Below are 18993 nucleotides of genomic sequence, written 5' to 3' on the forward strand. Positions count from 1 at the left end.
CATGATGATTAGCATCATCTTCATAATTTTGTCCTCTCCAACATCATCATCAACATTGCCCTCACTAACCATCATCATCACTGCACTGCCATCATCATTATCAGTATTGTGATAAAAATGAAATAGTAGCATAGTGGGCCTCTGAGTACTGGGTCAGTATCAGTGTTGTAAAAGTCATCAGATTACTTTTATGTGTAATGGAATAAAGTAAAGCCTTTTTCAAATTGGGTAATATTATTACAGTTACTTTGAGAATCACATCTCTACCGGGCTCGTGTTTCCATGAGCCGATCTTGACTTGTTTCCTCATTTAGTTCTCAAGCAAGCAGAGAAAGGCTGTTTGGAGAAATGTCATGACAGCTGCTGTCCATAGAAATGTATAAAGGGTGCACCTCTGATCTTTGCATTGATCGCTTCTGTGATAGCAAAGCCCATATACGACTTTCCCGTCTAGTGGCAAGTGTGCCCTCTGTACATCTCTATGGGTCCGTGTACATGCGGTCTACAGTCGTGGTCAAAAGTTTTGAGAATGACACAAATACTAATTTTCACAAAGTCTGCTGCCTCAGTTTTGATGATGGCAATTTGTATATACTCCAGAATGTCATGAAGAGGAAATGGCGTGACCCTGGACAACACCCTGTCGTTCTCCGCTAACATCAAGGCGGTGACCCGATCCTGCAGGTTCATGCTCTACAACATTCGGAGAGTACGACCCTGCCTTACACAGGAAGCGGCACAGGTCCTAATCCAGGCACTTGTCATCTCCCGTCTGGATTACTGCAACTCGCTGTTGGCTGGGCTCCCTGCCTGTGCCATTAAACCCCTACAACTCATCCAGAATGCCGCAGCCCGTCTGGTGTTCAACCTTCCCAAGTTCTCTCACGTCACCCCGCTCCTCCGCACACTCCACTGGCTTCCAGTTGAAGCTCGCATCTGTTACAAGACCATGGTGCTTGCCTATGGAGCTGTGAGGGGAACGGCACCTCCGTACCTTCAGGCTCTGATCAGTCCCTACACCCAAACGAGGGCACTGCGTTCATCCACCTCTGGCCTGCTGGCTCCCCTTCCTCTGCGGAAGCATAGTTCCCGCTCAGCCCAGTCAAAACTGTTCGCTGCTCTGGCACCCCAATGGTGGAACAAGCTCCCTCACGACGCCAGGACAGCGGAGTCACTCACCACCTTCCGGAGACATTTGAAACCCCACCTCTTTAAGGAATACCTGGGATAGGATAAAGTAATCTTTCTACCCCCCCCCCCCCTAAAAAAAAAAAAAAAAAAAAAAAAAAAAAATTGTAAAGTGGTTATCCCACTGGCTATAGGGTGAATGCACCAATTTGTAAGTCGCTCTGGATAAGAGCGTCTGCTAAATGACGTAAACGTAAACGTAAGAGTGATCAGATGAATTGCAATTAATTGCAAAGTCCCTCTTTGCCATGAAAATGAACTTAATCCCAAAAAAACATTTCCACTGCATTTCAGCCCTGCCACAAAAGGACCAGCTGCCATCGTGTCAGTGATTCTCTCGTTAACACAGGTGAGAGTGTTGATGAGGACAAGGCTGGAGATCACTCTGTCATGCTGATTGAGTTAGAATAACAGACTGGAAGCTTTAAAAGGAGGGTGGTGCTTGAAATCATTGTTCTTCCTCTGTTAACCATGGTTACCTGCAAGGAAACATGTGCCATCATCATTGCTTTGCACAAAAAGGGCTTTACAGGCAAGGATAGTGCTGCTAGTAAGATTGCACCTAAATCAACCATTTATCGGATCATCAAGAACTTCAAGGAGAGAGGTTCAATTGTTGTGAAGAAGGCGTCAGGGCGCCCAAGAAAGTCCAGCAAGCGCCAGGACCGTCTCCTAAAGTTGATTCAGCTTCGGGATCGGGGCACCACCAATGCAAAGCTTGCTCAGGAATGGCAGTAGGCAGGTGTGAGTGCATCTGCACGCACAGTGAGGCGAAGACTTTTGGAGGATGGCCTGGTGTCAAGAAGGGCAGCAAAGAAGCCACTTCTCTGCAGGAAAAACATCAGAGACAGACTGATAATCTGCAAAAGGTACAGGGATTGGACTGCTGAGGACTGGGGTAAAGTCATTTTCTCTGATGAATCCCTTTTCCGATTGTTTGGGCCATCTGGAAAACACCTTGTCCGGAGAAGACAAGGTGAGCGCTACCATCAGTCCTGTGTCATGCCAACAGTAAAGCTTCTCAGCCAAGGGAGTGGGCTCACTCACAATTTTGCCTAAGAACACAGCTATGAATAAAGAATGGTACCAACACATCTTCTGAGAGCAACTTCTCCCAACTGTCCAAGAACAGTTTGCTGACGACCAATTCCTTTTCCAGCATGATGGAGCACCTTGCGATAAGACAAAAGTGATAACTAAGTGGCTCCGGGAACAAAACATCGAAACTTTGGGTCCATGGCCAGGAAACTCCCCAGACCTTAATCCCATTGAGAACTTGTGGTCGATCCTCAAGAGGCGGGTGGACAACCAAAAACCCACAAATTCTGACAAACTCCAAGCATTGATTATGCAAGAATAATAATAAATAATATAATAATAATATGCCATTTAGCAGACGCTTTTATCCAAAGCGACTTACAGTCATGCATGCATACATTTTTACGTATGGGTGGTCCCGGGGATCGAACCCACTACCCTGGCGTTACAAGCGCCATGCTCTACCAATTGAGCTACAGAGGACCACGGGAATGGGCTTCCATCAGTCAGGATGTGGCCCAGAAGTTAATTGACAGCATGCCAGGGCGGATTGCAGAGGTCTTGAAAAAGAAGGGTCAACACTGCAAATATTGACTCTTTGCATAAGCTTAATGTAATTGTCAATAAAAGCCTTTGAGCGCTACCATGTGTGGAATGCTTGTAATTATACTTCAGTATACCATAGTAACATCTGACTAAAATATCTCATAACACTGAAGCAGCGAACTTTTTTTTTTTTTTTGGGGGGGGGGGGTAGATCAGTTTAATATTGCAGATAGATTGTAACTTCTATCAATGTAATTGTCTGCATCACTTCCAATCCCCCATGTTTTTTTAATATATACTCCCCTTTATTACTTTTCAACCCCACCATCCTTTCCCTACTTGGGGTAAATTAGTGAACAACAATGCTCAGGCCTCTACTTCCAGCCTATACTTACTATCTACACCTTATGGACACAGTCAATTTTACAATAATTCTATTTTACTTGTTTTTTTTGTTTTTGCTCCTGAACTTCTTCTACTCTCAACCTCTCCAATCATTTTCATGATGTCCATCCGGTTTGCTTCTATATGCCATATCTTTCTAACTGTGCTCTTTCCCAAAAGCTCCCAACATACAACCTATATACTTATTATGGACACAGTATGCTTACATTATTAGTTATCTTGTTATTATTTGTTGTTATTTGTTATTAGTCCCATCCTTCAACTCCATTCAACACCTCCCATCTATCTCTTAACACCATCCATATAGGATTTCTATTTGCCATATATATTTCAACCTGTACTGTGATGTTTTACAAAAGTTCTGAACCTTTCTATTCTCATTGCTTCTACAGATTGTGAATTAAAAATAAACATTTTTGCTAAAAGTATTATTATATTATTGATCGATTGACTATGACTTTTCAGATCACCCAGTAATGCTGGCAGCGAACTTCGTGGTCAAAAGTTTTGACCACGACTGTACAACCAGAACTGGCGGCTCGAGAAAAAGATTTTGAATGAAAAGATTGCGCAACAGATCAGTGTACTGTCTACACTCGGTCTGTTTTTATGAAATTGTTTTCATTAAATCGTTTTTAATCATGTCAACAACAACAACGACATCTTTAACCATTGAAAGTTCTGATAGCTATGGAATCCGCGACGCGGTTAGCTTTTTCGGCTGGGACCGCAAGTTTGTGTCCCGGATTCCTGCTAAAAAAAACACAATAGTTAGCGGTTAGCCATCATGCTAACAGATCAAGATAACGCTAGCAGTGCTAGAGTCAAAACACCAGTGGTATCTGTGTCTACGTCTGGGCTCAAATGTGCTAGGTGCGAGATTACATCTACATAGGCGGAGGAAAATAAGGTGGAACTGATAAATTAACATAAATCCTTTCTTTGTTCCAAATGTATCATCATCAAGCATCTTATGGAAGAGATTATCCAGCTGCTAGCTCAGCTGTGGGAAAAACAAGATGTGCTTTCTAAGTACTTTGATGCAGCCCAGGCACACATAATTTCAGTTCTGAATGCCTCCTACAGCCAAGGGGTCGATGAGTCGGGTGGTACTGACCTGCTCCAATCCACTGGACAGATGGTAAGCTCAAGGCGAAGGAGGTCGGGTGGGAGGCAGTCTGGTCTGCCTCCATATATCCTATAAGATCAGATACAGCTATTAAACAGCTTTGCCCCTCTGGAGGCGGACATACCGGCCCTGTGAGTCTGCTCTGATCCTGGGAGTACACCAACAGCCAGCAGCCATCCAGGGGCACCCTCCACAGCTCAGCCAGTTGCTAACCAAAGGAAACAAGGTCTTGGGCCCTCCATCTCCCTGAGAATTCCGATGCCATCCGCTGCTACTGGTACATGTGCGGTGAGTAAGGCTGGGATGAGTCAAAGCACACCTCCTCCCCCCTGCCTGAGGCAGGCCCATTCTGTTCCCCCTCTTCCTTCCCCATCGGATTCCATCACGACCACCATCGTCGTGGGCAGCTCGATGGTGAGAGACTTTGGCCTGCCTGCGGCCTGTGGGGCGACCAAGGTCCACTGTCACCCAGGCACCAGTGTCCAAGACATGAACTCCCTCCTGCCCACAGTTCTAGCCAACTACTCTAATGTTGGCACCATTGTCACCCACGTTGGATTTAACAACATTCGCTTTCGGCAATCTGAGGAACTGAAGAAGGACTACAACATTCTCTTGAACACCCTTGTTTGCACAGGGAAGAAAACAGTCATCTCTGGCCTCCTGCCGTGCTATAGAATGGGTTTGGAACATTACAGCCGCCTTGCTGCCCTAAACGAGTTCCTGAAGAAACTCTGCAAAGACAGGAATGTCTCCTTTTGTGACAATTTTGAGTTGCTATGGGAGCAACCAACACTCTTTAAAAGAGATTGGATTCCCCCTAACCGCAGGGGTTCCAGGATTATCTCCATCAACATAGCAAACTCCTTAAGAGACTGACGGTCTGGGTTTGGTAGCGCTCCAGTCCTCCCTGTCATAATAAGCAACCGAGGACATGGAAATCGTATGGAAATTAACTGTTAGCTCCAAGGGTATTGTCTGCAATAATCATATGCACATAGAATTGAATTCCACTGTTTGCACTGAAACTGTCTGCCTTAGGAAGAAGCCCACTGTGGGAAGCCCACTCAGTAACATTTAATCAAATGTAAATGTCACTGACATGTCTATCTCGGATAAGCCTCTCAGAATAGCACTAAAAACAAACAATCAACCCAGAAAATGACTAAAAATAGCCCATATTAACATATGTAGCCTGAGAAACAAGGTTCATGAAATTTACAACTTATTAACATCAGAAAACATTAATATTCTGGCCATCTCTGAAACACACTTGGATAATTCCTTTGATGCAGTAGTAGCTATACATGGTTATAGAATATATAGGAAAGATAGAAATGCAAATGGAGGAGGTGTTGCCATGTATGTCCAGAGTCATATTCATGTGAGGCTGAGAGATAGCAGGAAGTACCAGTGACTCGCTCAATACGGAAGTGGTCAGATGACGTGGATGCTACGCTACAGGACTGTTTTGCTAGCACAGTGGAATATGTTCCAGGATTTATCCAATGGCATTGAGGAGTATACCACCTCAGTCATCGGCTTCATCATTAAGTGCATCGACGACATCGTCCCCACAGTGACCATACATACATATCCCAACCAGAAGCCATGGATTACAGGCAACATCTGCATCGAGCTAGAGCTGCCACTTTCAAGGAGCGGGACACTAATCCGGACGCTTATAAGAAATCCTGCTATGCCCTCAGACAAACCATCAAACAGGCAAAGCGTCAATACAGGATTAAGATTGAATCCTACTACACCGGCTCTGAGGCTCGTCGGATGTGGCAGGGCTTGAAAACTATTACGGACTACAAAGGGAAACCCAGCCTCGAGCTGCCCAGTGACGTGAGCCTACCATACTAGCTAAATGCCTTTTATGCTCGCTTCGAGGCAAGCAACACTGAAGCATGCATGAGAGCACCAGCTGTTCCGGACGACTGTGTGATTTAATGCTCTCGGTAGCCGATGTGAGCAAGACCTTTAAACAGGTCAACATTCACAAAGCCGCGGGGCCAGATGGATTACCAGGACGTGTACTCAAAGCATGCGCGGACCAACTGGCAAGTGTCTAAACTGACATTTTAAATCACTCCCTGACCGAGTCTGTAATACCTTAATGTTTCAAGCAGACCACCATAGTCCCTGTACCCAAGGAAGCGAAGGTAACCTGCCTAAATGATTACCACCCCGTAGCACTCACATTGGTAGCCATGAAGTGCTTTGAAAGGCTGGTCATGGCTCACATCAACAGCATCATCCCGGATACCCTAGACCAGGGGTGTCAAACTCATTTTAGCTCAGGGGCCACATGGAGGAAAATCTATTCCCAAGTGGGCCGGACCGGTAAAATCATGGTATATACAGTGGGGAGAACAAGTATTTGATACACTGCCGATTTTGCAGGTTTTCCTACTTACAAAGCATGTTGAGGTCTGTAATTTTTATCATAGGTACACAAAAATCCAGAAAATCACATTGTATGATTTTTAAGTAATTAATTAGCATTTTATTGCATGACATAAGTATTTGATACATCAGAAAAGCAGAACTTAATATTTGGTACAGAAACCTTTGTTTGCAATTACAGAGATCATACGTTTCCTGTAGGTCTTGACCAGGTTTGCACACACTGCAGCAGGGATTTTGGCCCACTCCTCCATACAGACTTTCTCCAGATCCTTCAGGTTTCGGGGCTGTCGCTGGGCAATACGGACTTTCAGCTCCCTCCAAAGATGTTCTATTGGGTTCAGGTCTGGAGACTGGCTAGGCCACTCCAGGACCTTGAGATGCTTCTTACGGAGCCACTCCTTAGTTGCCCTGGCTGTGTATTTCGGGTCGTTGTCATGCTAGAAGACCCAGCCACGACCCATCTTCAATGCTCTTACTGAGGGAAGGAGGTTGTTGGCCAAGATCTTGCGATACATGGCCCCATCCATCCTCCCCTCAATACGGTGCAGTCGTCCTGTCCCCTTTGCAGAAAAGCATCCCCAAAGAATGATGTTTCCACCTCCATGCTTCACGGTTGGGATGGTGTTCTTGGGGTTGTAACCAGGTCCTGCCGTGTAGTTCTGGGCTGATCCCTCACCTTCCTCATGATCATTGATGCCCCACGAGGTGAGATCTTGCATGGAGCCCCAGACCGAGGGTGATTGACTGTCATCTTGAACTTCTTCCATTTTCTAATAATTGCGCCAACAGTTGTTGCCTTCTCACCAAGCTGCTTGCCTATTGTCCTGTAGCCCATCCCAGCCTTGTGCAGGTCTACAATTGTATCCCTGATGTCCTTACACAGCTCTCTGGTCTTGGCCATTGTGGAGAGGTTGGAGTCTGTTTGATTGAGTGTGTGGACAGGTGTATTTTATACAGGTAACGAGTTCAAACAGGTGCAGTTAATACAGGTAATGAGTGGAGAACAGGAGGGCTTCTTAAAGAAAAACTAACAGGTCTGTGAGAGCCGGAATTCTTACTGGTTGGTAGGTGATCAAATACTTATGTCATGCAATAAAATGCAAATTAATTATTTAAAAATCATACAATGTGATTTTCTGGATTTTTGTTTTAGATTCCGTCTCTCGCAGTTGAAGTGTACCTTTGATAAAAATGACAGAACTCTACATGCTTTGTAAGTAGGAAAACCTGCAAAATCGGCAGTGTATCAAATACTTGTTCTCCCCACTGTATATATGTGTGTGTGTGTGTATGTATGTGTATATATATGTGTGTGTGTGTGTGTGTGTGTGTGTATATATATGTGTGTGTGTGTGTGTGTGTGTGTGTGTGTGTGTGTGTGTGTGTGTGTGTATATGTATATATATATATATATATATATATATGTATATATATATATATATATATATGTGTGTTAGAAAAAATATATATATGCGAGAGAAAAAAAACAAAAAAACATGGGGGATTGGAAGTGATGCAGACATTTACATTGATGGAAGTTACAATCTATCTGCAATATTAAAGCTGATCTACCCCCTAAAAAATATATAATATATAACTTGTTACTTTCCACACAGAGTAATATTGTAAAGTAACTTTTTTGTTAAATGTGACGAGTAATATGTAACTGGTCAACACTGGTCAGGAGTTGTTCCTGGGCAGCACAAAATCCAGATCCAGGACAAACTCCTCCCCAAGATCTGAGCAGGACAAACTACTCCCCTTGATCTGAACAGGACAAACTCCTCCCCAAGATCTGAGCAGGACAAACTACTCCCTTAGATCTGAGTAACAGGTCCCAGCTGCCCTCTTAGTAGGATGAGGGATAGAAGGGTTGTTGCCTTGACAACATAATGTCTTCATTAAAGATTATGGTGTGTGTGTGTGTGTGTCTGATTGTGTCATTTTGGACTAGGATCAAAGTGTGTATTGACTGAGAGAGAGAGATTGGGACTAGAGCTCTCCACTTAGACTCACACTGAGATAGAAAGAACAGGAGAAAAAAAACAGAAAGAGAACAAGAGAGGAAAGTAAAGACATAAAACATGAGTTCAGAAAGAGACGGCAAGTTGAATGTAACAGAGGCAGATTTGGTGAGTAGACGGTGAGAGATTTACAGAACCAGTCAAAAGATTGGACACACCTACTCATTCCAGGGTTTTTCTTTATTTTTACTATTTTCTACATTGTAGAATAATAGTGAAGACATCAAAACTATGAAATAACACATGGAATCATGTAGTAACCGAAGAAGTGTTAAACAAATCAAAATAGATTTTATATTTGAGATTCTTAAAAGTAGCCACCCTTTGCCTTGATGACAGCTTTGCACATTCTTGGCATTCTCTCAACCAGCTTCATGAGGAATGCTTTCCCAACAGTCTTGAAGTAGTTCCCACATATGCCAACACACTGTTGTGTTTTATAGCGGTAAACTACAGTCAGGGAGTTGAAGTGTTGTTTTATAGGGGTTAGACTACAGTCAAGGAGGGAAGGGTTGTGTTTAATAGGGGTTACACTAGAGTCAAGGAGGGAAGGGTTGTGTTTAATAGGGGTTACACTAGAGTCAGGGAGGGAAGGGTTGTGTTTAATAGGGGTTAGACTACAGTCAAGGAGGGAAGGGTTGTGTTTAATAGGGGTTACACTAGAGTCAGGGAGGGAAGGGTTGTGTTTTACAGTGCCTTGCAAAAGTAGTCATCCTCCTTGGCATTTTTCTTATTTTGTTGCATTACAACCTGTAATTTAAATTGATTTTTATTTGGATTTCATGTAATGGACATACACAAAATAGATACTCCTATCTCCGCTGTGGAGCTTTGCAGCTCCTTCAGGAGATCATGTGACAGATCATGTGACACTTAGATTGCACACGTGGATTTTATTTAACTAATTATGTGACTTCTGAAGGTAATTGTTTGCACCCGATCTTATTTAGGGGCTTCATAGCAAAGGGGGTGAATACATATGCACGCACCACTTTTCCGTTATTTATTTTTTTTGAATTTTTTGAAACAAGTTATTTTTTTCATTTCACTTCACCTATTTGGACTATTTTGTGTATGTCCATTACATGAAATCCAAATAAATATACATTTAAATTACAGGTTGAAATGCAACAAAATAGGAAAAACGCCAAGGGGGATGAATACTTTTGCAAGGCACTGTAATTAGTTAAATAAAGTCCACCTGTGTGCAATCTAAGTGTCAAATGATCTGTCACATGATCTCAGTATATATACACCTGTTCTGAAAGGCCCCAGAGTCTGCAACACCACTAAGCAAGGGGCACCACCAAGCAAGCGGCCCCATGAAGACCAAGGAGCTCTCCAAACAGGTCAGGGACAAAGTTATGGAGAAGTACAGATCAGGGTTGGATTATAAAAATATATCAGAAACTTTGAACATCCCACGGAGCACCATTAAATCCAATATTTAAAAAAATGGAAAGAATATGGCACCACAACAAACCTGCCAAGAGAGGGCTGCCCACCAAAACTCACAGACCAGGCAAGGAGGGCATTAATCAGAGAGGCAACAAAGAGACCAAAGATAACCTTGAAGGAGCTGCAAAGCTCCACAGCAGAGATTGGAGTATTTGTCCATAGGACCACTTTAAGCCGTACACTCCACAGAGCTGGGCTTTACGGAAGAGTGGCCAGAAAAAAGCCATTGCTTAAAGAACAAAATAAGCAAACACATTTGGTGTTCGCCAAAAGGCATGTGGGAGACTCTTCAAACATATGGAAGAAGGTACTCTGGTCAGATGAGACTAAAACTTAGCTTTTTGGCCATCAAGGAAAACGCTATGTCTGGCGCAATCCCAACACCTCTCATCACCCGAGAACACCATCCCCACAGTGAAGCATGGTGGTGGCAGCATCATGCTGTGGGGATGTTTTTCATCGGCAGGGACTGGGAAACTGGTCAAAATTTAAGGAATGATGGATGGCGCTAAATACAGGGAAATTCTTGAGGGAAACCTGTTTCAGTCTTCCAGAGATTTGAAACTGGGATGGAGGTTCACCTTCCAGCAGGACAATGACCCTAAGCATACTGCTAAAGCAACACTCGAGTTGTTTAAGGGGAAACATTTAAATTACTTGGAATGGCCTAGTCAAAGCCCAGACCTCAATCCAATTGAGAATCTGTGGTATGACTTAAAGATTGCTGTACACCAGCAAAACCCCTCCAATTTGAAGGAGCTGGAGCAGTTTTTCCTTGAAGAATGGGCAAGAATCCCAGTGGCTAGATGTGCCAAGCTTATAGAGACATACCCCAAGAGACTTGCAGCTGTAATTGCTGCAAAAGGTGTCTCTACAAAGTATTGACTTTGGGGGGGTGAATAGTTATGCACGTTCAAGTTTTCAGTTTTTTTGTTTTATTTCTTGTTTGTTTCACGACAAAATATATTTTGCATCTTCAAAGTGGTAGGCATGTTGTGTAAATCAAATTATACAAACCCCCCCAAAATCAATTTTAATTCCAGGTTGTAAGATAATGAAATAGGAAAAATGCCAAGGGGGGTGAATACTTTCGCAAGCCACTGTATAGTGGTTACACTAGAGTCAAGGCGGGAAGGGTTGTGTTTTATAGGGGTTACACTAGAGTGTTTAGGAATATGGACATGGCTGGGTCGTATCTGCTGATGTTCACCCTTTTTCTTCCAGCTCCTGTCCCCTCGCTGTCTCCCTCAAGCACTTTTTTGTCTCCTTCTCCCTCCCTCCCTCCTCTCTTCCTCCTTCCCTTCCTCCCTCCTCTTCTCGCTCCTATTTGATATGTAAAGTTAGAGTTGAGTGGTGTGGTTTGCTGTCCCGTTCTATCCTAATGCCATTAGCTGGTGGTCGTATACACAGCCAAGCAGGCCTAGCTAATTGAATCTCTTTCTTCTCTTATGTATGATCATCTAATGCATGCACCCTCCCTCTGATACGCCTTATTGGCATGTGTGTGCAGAATGGAACATTTATGATGTAGGTTATTTTTGCTTTAGTAAACTGTCACCTTGCATAACAAATCGTGTGGGTAATTTGAAAAATTACGTTTCACGTAAGATGTTCCGTATTCTGTACGGCGTATTCACAATTGGTGTCTTATTTTCCCTTTTGCGCTTACTCATTTACTCACTGTGTTCAATATTTCCTTTCTCTCACTTGTTCATCTTCACTCATTCATTCTCTCAGCCATTTAGTGCTTGGCACTGGAAGCGGTCGCATTCTGTATCCAAGGCAACCTAAATTAGTCTCAGCAGGTATGTGGGTATTATTGCTAGAGCCAAAGAGAGGGAAGGAGAGGGAGAAAGCGAAAAAAAGAAGGCTAAAGGATAGTCCAAGGGAGACAGGAGAGGAGAAGGAGATGGAGGACCAAAGAAACTAGGGAAAGAGGAAGAAATGGAAAAGAAAAGTGGAAAGAGAGTGAAAGCAAAGAAAGTTCCAGTAAGGACAGGAAGACAAATACAAAGAGAAGAGATAGAAGGTAAAGTAGGATAAGAGTAATGAAAGAAGTTAAAGCCTCGGGTTGAAGAGTGATGAGAAAGAGAGATGGTGAGGAAGGAAGGGTGGAAGGAAGGATGGGGTAAATGAGAAAGAGGAGAGGGATGGAGGGAAATGGCATGCAGATTATTGCCTGCCGTAAAGAATTACGCTGGTAAGCGTTTTAATGTGTGTACTGTGTACCCCAGGAAAACCAGTGAGCCATAGCAGCACAGACGGAGCTAACCACATTACTGCTCAGAGACCAGACAAGAATACACCTGCTGCTGGTTGGAACACACACGCACACACTTTTATATATACATGTACAGTACCAGTCAAAAGTTTGGGCACACCTTCTCATTCCAAGGTTTTTCTTTATTTGTACTATTTTCTACATTGTAGAATAATAGTGAAGACATCAAAACTATGAAATAACACATATGGAATCATGTAGTAACCAAAAAGTGTTAAACAAATCAAAATATATTTTATATTTGAGATTCTTCAAATAGCCACCCTTTGCCTTGATGACAGTGTTGCACACTCTTGGCATTCTCTCAACCAGCTTCATGAGGTAGTCACCTGGAATGCATTTCAATTAACAGGTGTGCCTTCTTAAAAGTTAATTTGTGGAATTTATTTCTGTCTTAATGCGTTTGAGCCAATCAGTTGTGTTGTGACAAGGTGGGGGGGGGGGGGGTATACAGAAGATAGCCCTATTTGGTAAAATACCGAGTCCATATTATGGCAAGAACAGCTAAAATAAGCAAAGAGAAACAACAGTCCATCATTACTTTAAGACATGAAGGTCAGTCAATCTGGAAAATGTCAAGAACTTTGAAAGTTTCTTCAAGTGCAATCACAAAAACCATCAAGCACTATGATGAAACTGGCTCTCATGAGGACCGCCACAGGAATGGAAGACCCAGAGTTACCGCTGCTGCAGAGTATAAATTCATTAGATTTACCAGCCTCAGAAAAATAAATGCTTCACAGAGTTCAAGTGACAGAAACATCTCAACATCAACTGTTCAGAGGGCACTGTGTGAATCAGGCCTTCATGGTCGAATTGCTGTAACGAAACCACTACTAAAGGACACCAATAAGAAGAAGAGACCTGCTTGGGCCAAGAAACACGAGCAATGGACATTAGACCGAAGGAAATTTGTCGTTTGGTCTGGAGTCCAAATTTGAGATTTTTGGTTCCAACCGCCGTGTCTTTGTGAGACACGGTGTGGGTGAACAGATTATTTCTGCATGTGTAGTTCCCACCTTAAAGCATGGAGGAGGAGGTGTTATGGTGTGGGAGTGCTTTGCTGGTGACACTGTCTGTGATTTATTTAGAATTCAAGGCACACTTAACCAGCATGGCTACCACAGCATTCTGCAGCGATACGCCATCCCATCTGGTTTGGGCTTAGAGGGACTATCATTTGTTTTTCAACAGGACAATGACCCAACACACCTCCAGGCTGTGTAAGGGCTATTTGACCAAGAAGGAGAGTGATGCATCAGATGACCTGGCCTCCACAATCCCCCGACCTCAACCCAATTGAGATGGTTTGGGATGAGTCGGACCGCAGAGTGAAGGAAAAGCAGCCAACAACTGCTCAGCATATGTGGGAACTACTTCAACACTGTTGGAAAAGCATTCCAGGTGAAGATGGTTGAGAGAATGCCAAGAGTGTGCAAAGCTGTCATCAATGCAAAGGGTGGCTACTTTGAAGAATCACAAATATGATATTTTGATTTAACACTTTTTTTGGTTACTACATGATTCCATATGTGTTATTTCATAGTTTTGATGTCTTCACTATTATTCTACAATGTAGAAAATAGTAAAAATAAAGAAAACCCTTGAATGAGTAGGTGTGTCCAAACTTTTGACTGGTACTGTCACACACACACACAGACAGCAGCAGGTAGCCTAGCAGTTAAGAGCGTTGGGCCGGTAACCGAACGGTCGCTGGTCGAATCACCGAGCTGACTATATGAAAAATCTTTCGATGTGCCCTTGAGCAGGGCACTTAACCCTAACTTCTCCTGTAAGTTGCTCTGGATAAGAGCGTCTGCTAAATGACAAAAAAGTTACATGTAAATAGCAACAAACAAACACATCTCGCAAAACACTATCTCACACATGCTGACTAGAGAGCAGACGGGGCTCTTTGAACACAGCTGGGCCGTGGGCGAGATGATGCAACGCACTGAGACAGACAGTGATGGTGTTGATTGGAGAGTGTGTGTGTAGCCTAGTGTGCTAAAAACACGCATGTTGCTCTGTCGCCATCCTGCGCCAGTACAATCTATTCCCCTTTACAATAGTACACACAGGCCATACTATACAGAATGGAGGAAAGTGGAGAGACAAATGGGGAGAGCAATAATACTTTAGATGAGAAGGAAAAGGAAGAGAGGAAGAGGGGGATACAGAAAGAAGATATATTTGATACTTTTGGGATTATTCTCCCTTTCCTCTGACATAATCTTGTAGTGTGGTAAAGTAGCATTAGTTTGGTTTAGTACATAGATGAGAGAAGACTGAATAAGATGACAGGGGAGCAGAGCAGAGCAGGCCTAATGTTAGGACAGTGTTGTTTAGAACATTGGTGAGAAGAGAGAAGACTGAATAAGATGACAGGGGAGCAGAGCAGGACTAGTGTTAGGACAGTGTGGATTGTCTGATGTGACACAGTCATTAAAGTTGAGGACTAGAGGGGCCCCTGCTGCTAGACGTCTTCACTCTGAGGAGAAATAAGGACAGGAGAGAGGGGAGGAAAATGGGGGAGGAACTGGTAGAGGAGGCAGTATAGTATGTGTGTGTAAGGGGGGGGGGGTAGAAAGAGGAGAGGATGGGAGAAAGTGCAAAAGTTGACATCGACAAATGGGCAGTTGTGGGTGTAGGGGGTTACAATGTATGATGGGTATGTGTGGTCCTGACTCCAAGGTGGGTAATGTAGTTTTAACTATGCTAAACTTATCTCCTCCGTCTGTAAGATCTGTTGGTTTGTTTGTATTGTAGTTCTGACTGACTTGACTGACTAGTGCTGTAGTAGTAACAGTGTTGTTGGTGTTGTCTAACAGTGTGCACCTGTATCGCTCTTCCTTCCAGTCTGTACGGTGCGCTGTCAGAAGTTCCTCATCTCTCGTGTTGGTGAAGACTGGATCTTCCTCATCCTCCTGGGTCTACTCATGGCTCTGGTCAGCTGGGTGGTCGACTTCGCTATCGCCATCTGTCTACAAGGTAAAGGAGGAGGGAGTTGGAAGGGAGGGAAGGTGAGGTAGACTTGGTCTAATGATGGCTCTGGTCAGCTGTACACTCTGTTCCTTTGGCTGAATCATTTCATCTGACGCCTCTCCTGCATGCAGCTAAATAAGACATTAAACCACTCCAGATCATTTCAGACACTGTGGCTTACGCACGCACACCCCTCAAACCAGGGTGTGTGTGTTCATGATGAGCTGCAGTGCAGATTAATGTCTCCCTGAGCTGCAGGTGTGTGTTTGTGTGTACGATTAGCTTAAATCTGGTTTAATGTCATCTTTGCAGCATGACACTGTGTTTGTGTGTGTAGCATGTATGCTGTGTGTTCAGAAGGTGTGTGGGTGTCAATGTGCTTTATCTTCAGTCAAACACACATTTACACACATTGCTGCGGTGTGTCAGGTGGCAGACTGATGCATGTGGAGAAAGTGAAGCGGGGAGAAGAGTGAGTCATTTAGAAGCAAGACGCTCATCCCCCCTTTCTACACACACGCGCACACATACACACGCACGCACACACACATACGCACACATACACACGCACATATACACACACTTTTGATCTCTCCCTGTAAACTTTTGGGAGAGTCCTGCGGGTTCTACTGTTGTCAGATATTTGGTCACTGTACTAATGAGTAGGGCTGGGATTTGCCAGGGACATAACGATATGATATTATCACGATACTTAGGTGCCGATACGATATGTATTGCGATTCTCATGATTTCTATATGTTTTCACGATTTATATATTGGATGTACTTTTACTTTATGATTGACATCAAGTTGATATTGGTCTGTGTGCGTGTCCACAGCACAGAAGTGGATGTATGGAGGCCTGGAGAGTAATGTGTTTCTCCAGTACCTGGCCTGGGTCACCTACCCTGTGGTGCTTATAACCTTCTCAGCTGGCTTCACACAGATACTGGCCCCACAGGCCGTAGGTAAGACACACACACACACATTCTGACACAACCATACACAGATACACCCTCCACATACACACACACATACTGACTGCACCATAGCACAATAACCCCCTCTCCCCCGTCTAGGTTCAGGTATCCCAGAGATGAAGACCATTCTGAGGGGTGTAGTGCTGAAAGAATACCTCACCTTTAAAACGTTTGTGGCCAAGGTTATCGGCCTCACCTGTGCCCTGGGCAGTGGCATGCCTCTGGGAAAGGAGGTAACACACACACACACACACACACACACACACAGTACACAGTCCTTTGACGCATACACACACATACACTGTTCTCACAGTCAGGCTTGTGTGAGTGTGTGTGTGTGTAGCTGTCACTTGTTTCTGCCAGTATAGTACAGTCTGTTCCAGGAGTTATGCAGACACACACTCCATTTGACAGCCAGCAGATGCAATCTGGCTTGAAGACTAAAATCAATCAATATATAGCTGTGATTCACAAGACAAGGGGTTCTCAAAGTGAAACACACACACAGAGACTGGTGCTGGCGTGGGGTTGTGGTTACACGTGTCATGTGACCCTGTCATACAGCAGAGAGAGAGAGAGAGATTTTCTTTTTAAATAATAGATGGGTGGTTTTGGCCTGAGCTAGCTGTGCAGATGTTTGTGTCCTGTGGACTAGTTGTATTGGGGAGAAGTGTTGCTTCTGAACACCAGTAGTAGGTTAGTCTGCGGGGGTGTCACTTTCAGATACGTTTCCGTTTTAAACCTCTGGACTTGACTCGTTTTTCTATTCGGAAGTGAGTAATACTGAAGTTGTGAATGATTTCCTAAAATACATTTCAAGTAATTCTCTCTCCCTCTCTAGGGTCCATTTGTTCACATTGCCAGTCTGTGTGCTGCACTCCTCAGCAAATTCATGTCACTGTTTGGTGGAATCTACGAGGTAAACCACACCTGGACACACATATACACACATACACACACGTTACCACATTGTTATCAATATGGTCTTTCAGAAAGGAAACACCATGCAAAAATATGTTTAACCATTTATGAAGAAATTAATAATGCAAGTCTTGGCGATATAGGCTCTGCTCCTTCAGGGTAGCTCACTGCCCAAGCAAAGCGTCAACAAAAATATAAACGCAACATGTAAAGTGTTGGTCCAATGTTTCATGAGCTGAAATAAAACATCCCAGAAATGTTCCATACGCACAAAAAGCTTATTTCTCTCAAATTTGGTGCACAAATGTGTTTACATCCCTGTTAGTACGAACAAAATTCAAATGTACAGTGAGGAAAAAAAGTATTTAGTCAGCCACCAATTGTGCAAGTTCTCCCACTTAAAAAGATGAGAGAGGCCTGTAATTTTCATCATAGGTACACGTCAACTATGACAGACAAAATGAGAAAAACAAATCCAGAAAATCACATTGTAGGATTTTTAATGAATTTATTTGCAAATTATGGTGGAAAATAAGTATTTGGTCAATAACAAAAGTTTCTCAATACTTTGTTATATACCCTTTGTTGGCAATGACACAGTTCAAACGTTTTCTGTAAGTCTTCACAAGGTTTTCACACACTGTTGCTGGTATTTTGGCCCATTCCTCCATGCAGATCTCCTCTAGAGCAGTGATGTTTTGGGGCTGTCGCTGGGCAACACGGACTTTCAACTCCCTCCAAAGATTTTCTATGGGGTTGAGATCTGGAGACTGGCTAGGCCACTCCAGGACCTTGAAATGCTTCTTACGAAGCCACTCCTTCGTTGCCCGGGCGGTGTGTTTGGGATCATTGTCATGCTGAAAGACCCAGCCACGTTTCATCTTCAATGCCCTTGCTGATGGAAGGAGGTTTTCACTCAAAATCTCACGATACATGGCCCCATTCGTTCTTTCCTTTACACGGATCAGTCGTCCTGGTCCCTTTGCAGAAAAACAGCCCCAAAGCATGATGTTTCCACCCCCATGCTTCACAGTAGGTATGGTGTTCTTTGGATGCAACTCAGCATTCTTTGTCCTCCAAACACAACGAGTTGAGTTTTTACCAAAAAGTTCTATTTTGGTTTCATCTGACCATATGACATTCTCCCAATCCTCTTCTGGATCCTCCAAATGCACTCTAGCAAACTTCAGACGGGCCTGGACATGTACTGGCTTAAGCAGGGGGACACGTCTGGCACTGTAGGATTTGAGTCCCTGGCGGCATAGTGTGTTACTGATGGTAGGCTTTGTTACTTTGGTCCCAGCTCTCTGCAGGTCATTCACTAGGTCCCCCCGTGTGGTTCTGGGATTTTTGCTCACCGTTCTTGTGATCATTTTGACCCCACGGGGTGAGATCTTGCGTGGAGCCCCAGATCGAGGGAGATTATCAGTGGTCTTGTATGTCTTCCATTTCCTAATAATTGCTCCCACAGTTGATTTCTTCAAACCAAGCTGCTTACCTATTGCAGATTCAGTCTTCCCAGCCTGGTGCAGGTCTACAATTTTGTTTCTGGTGTCCTTTGACAGCTCTTTGGTCTTGGCCATAGTGGAGTTTGGAGTGTGACTGTTTGAGGTTGTGGACAGG

The 18993-nt window shown here is 43.7% G+C and overlaps 1 protein-coding gene across 1 annotated transcript in view; it reads left to right on the forward strand.

Moving 5' to 3' along the window:
• The window catches only part of LOC311101845 (chloride channel protein 2-like), a 169727-nt gene that overhangs the window by 82654 nt on the left and 68080 nt on the right, over positions 1 to 18993 (forward strand). Inside the window, exons 3-6 of the mRNA XM_084143056.1 lie at positions 15344 to 15475; positions 16309 to 16437; positions 16549 to 16682; positions 17291 to 17368. Coding sequence (XP_083999182.1) covers positions 15344 to 15475; positions 16309 to 16437; positions 16549 to 16682; positions 17291 to 17368 — 473 coding nt within the window. The remainder of the gene's footprint in view (positions 1 to 15343; positions 15476 to 16308; positions 16438 to 16548; positions 16683 to 17290; positions 17369 to 18993) is intronic.

Source organism: Coregonus lavaretus, assembly GCF_964263955.1.
Source record: "Coregonus lavaretus genome assembly, chromosome: 26".
NCBI lineage: Eukaryota > Metazoa > Chordata > Actinopteri > Salmoniformes > Salmonidae > Coregonus > Coregonus lavaretus.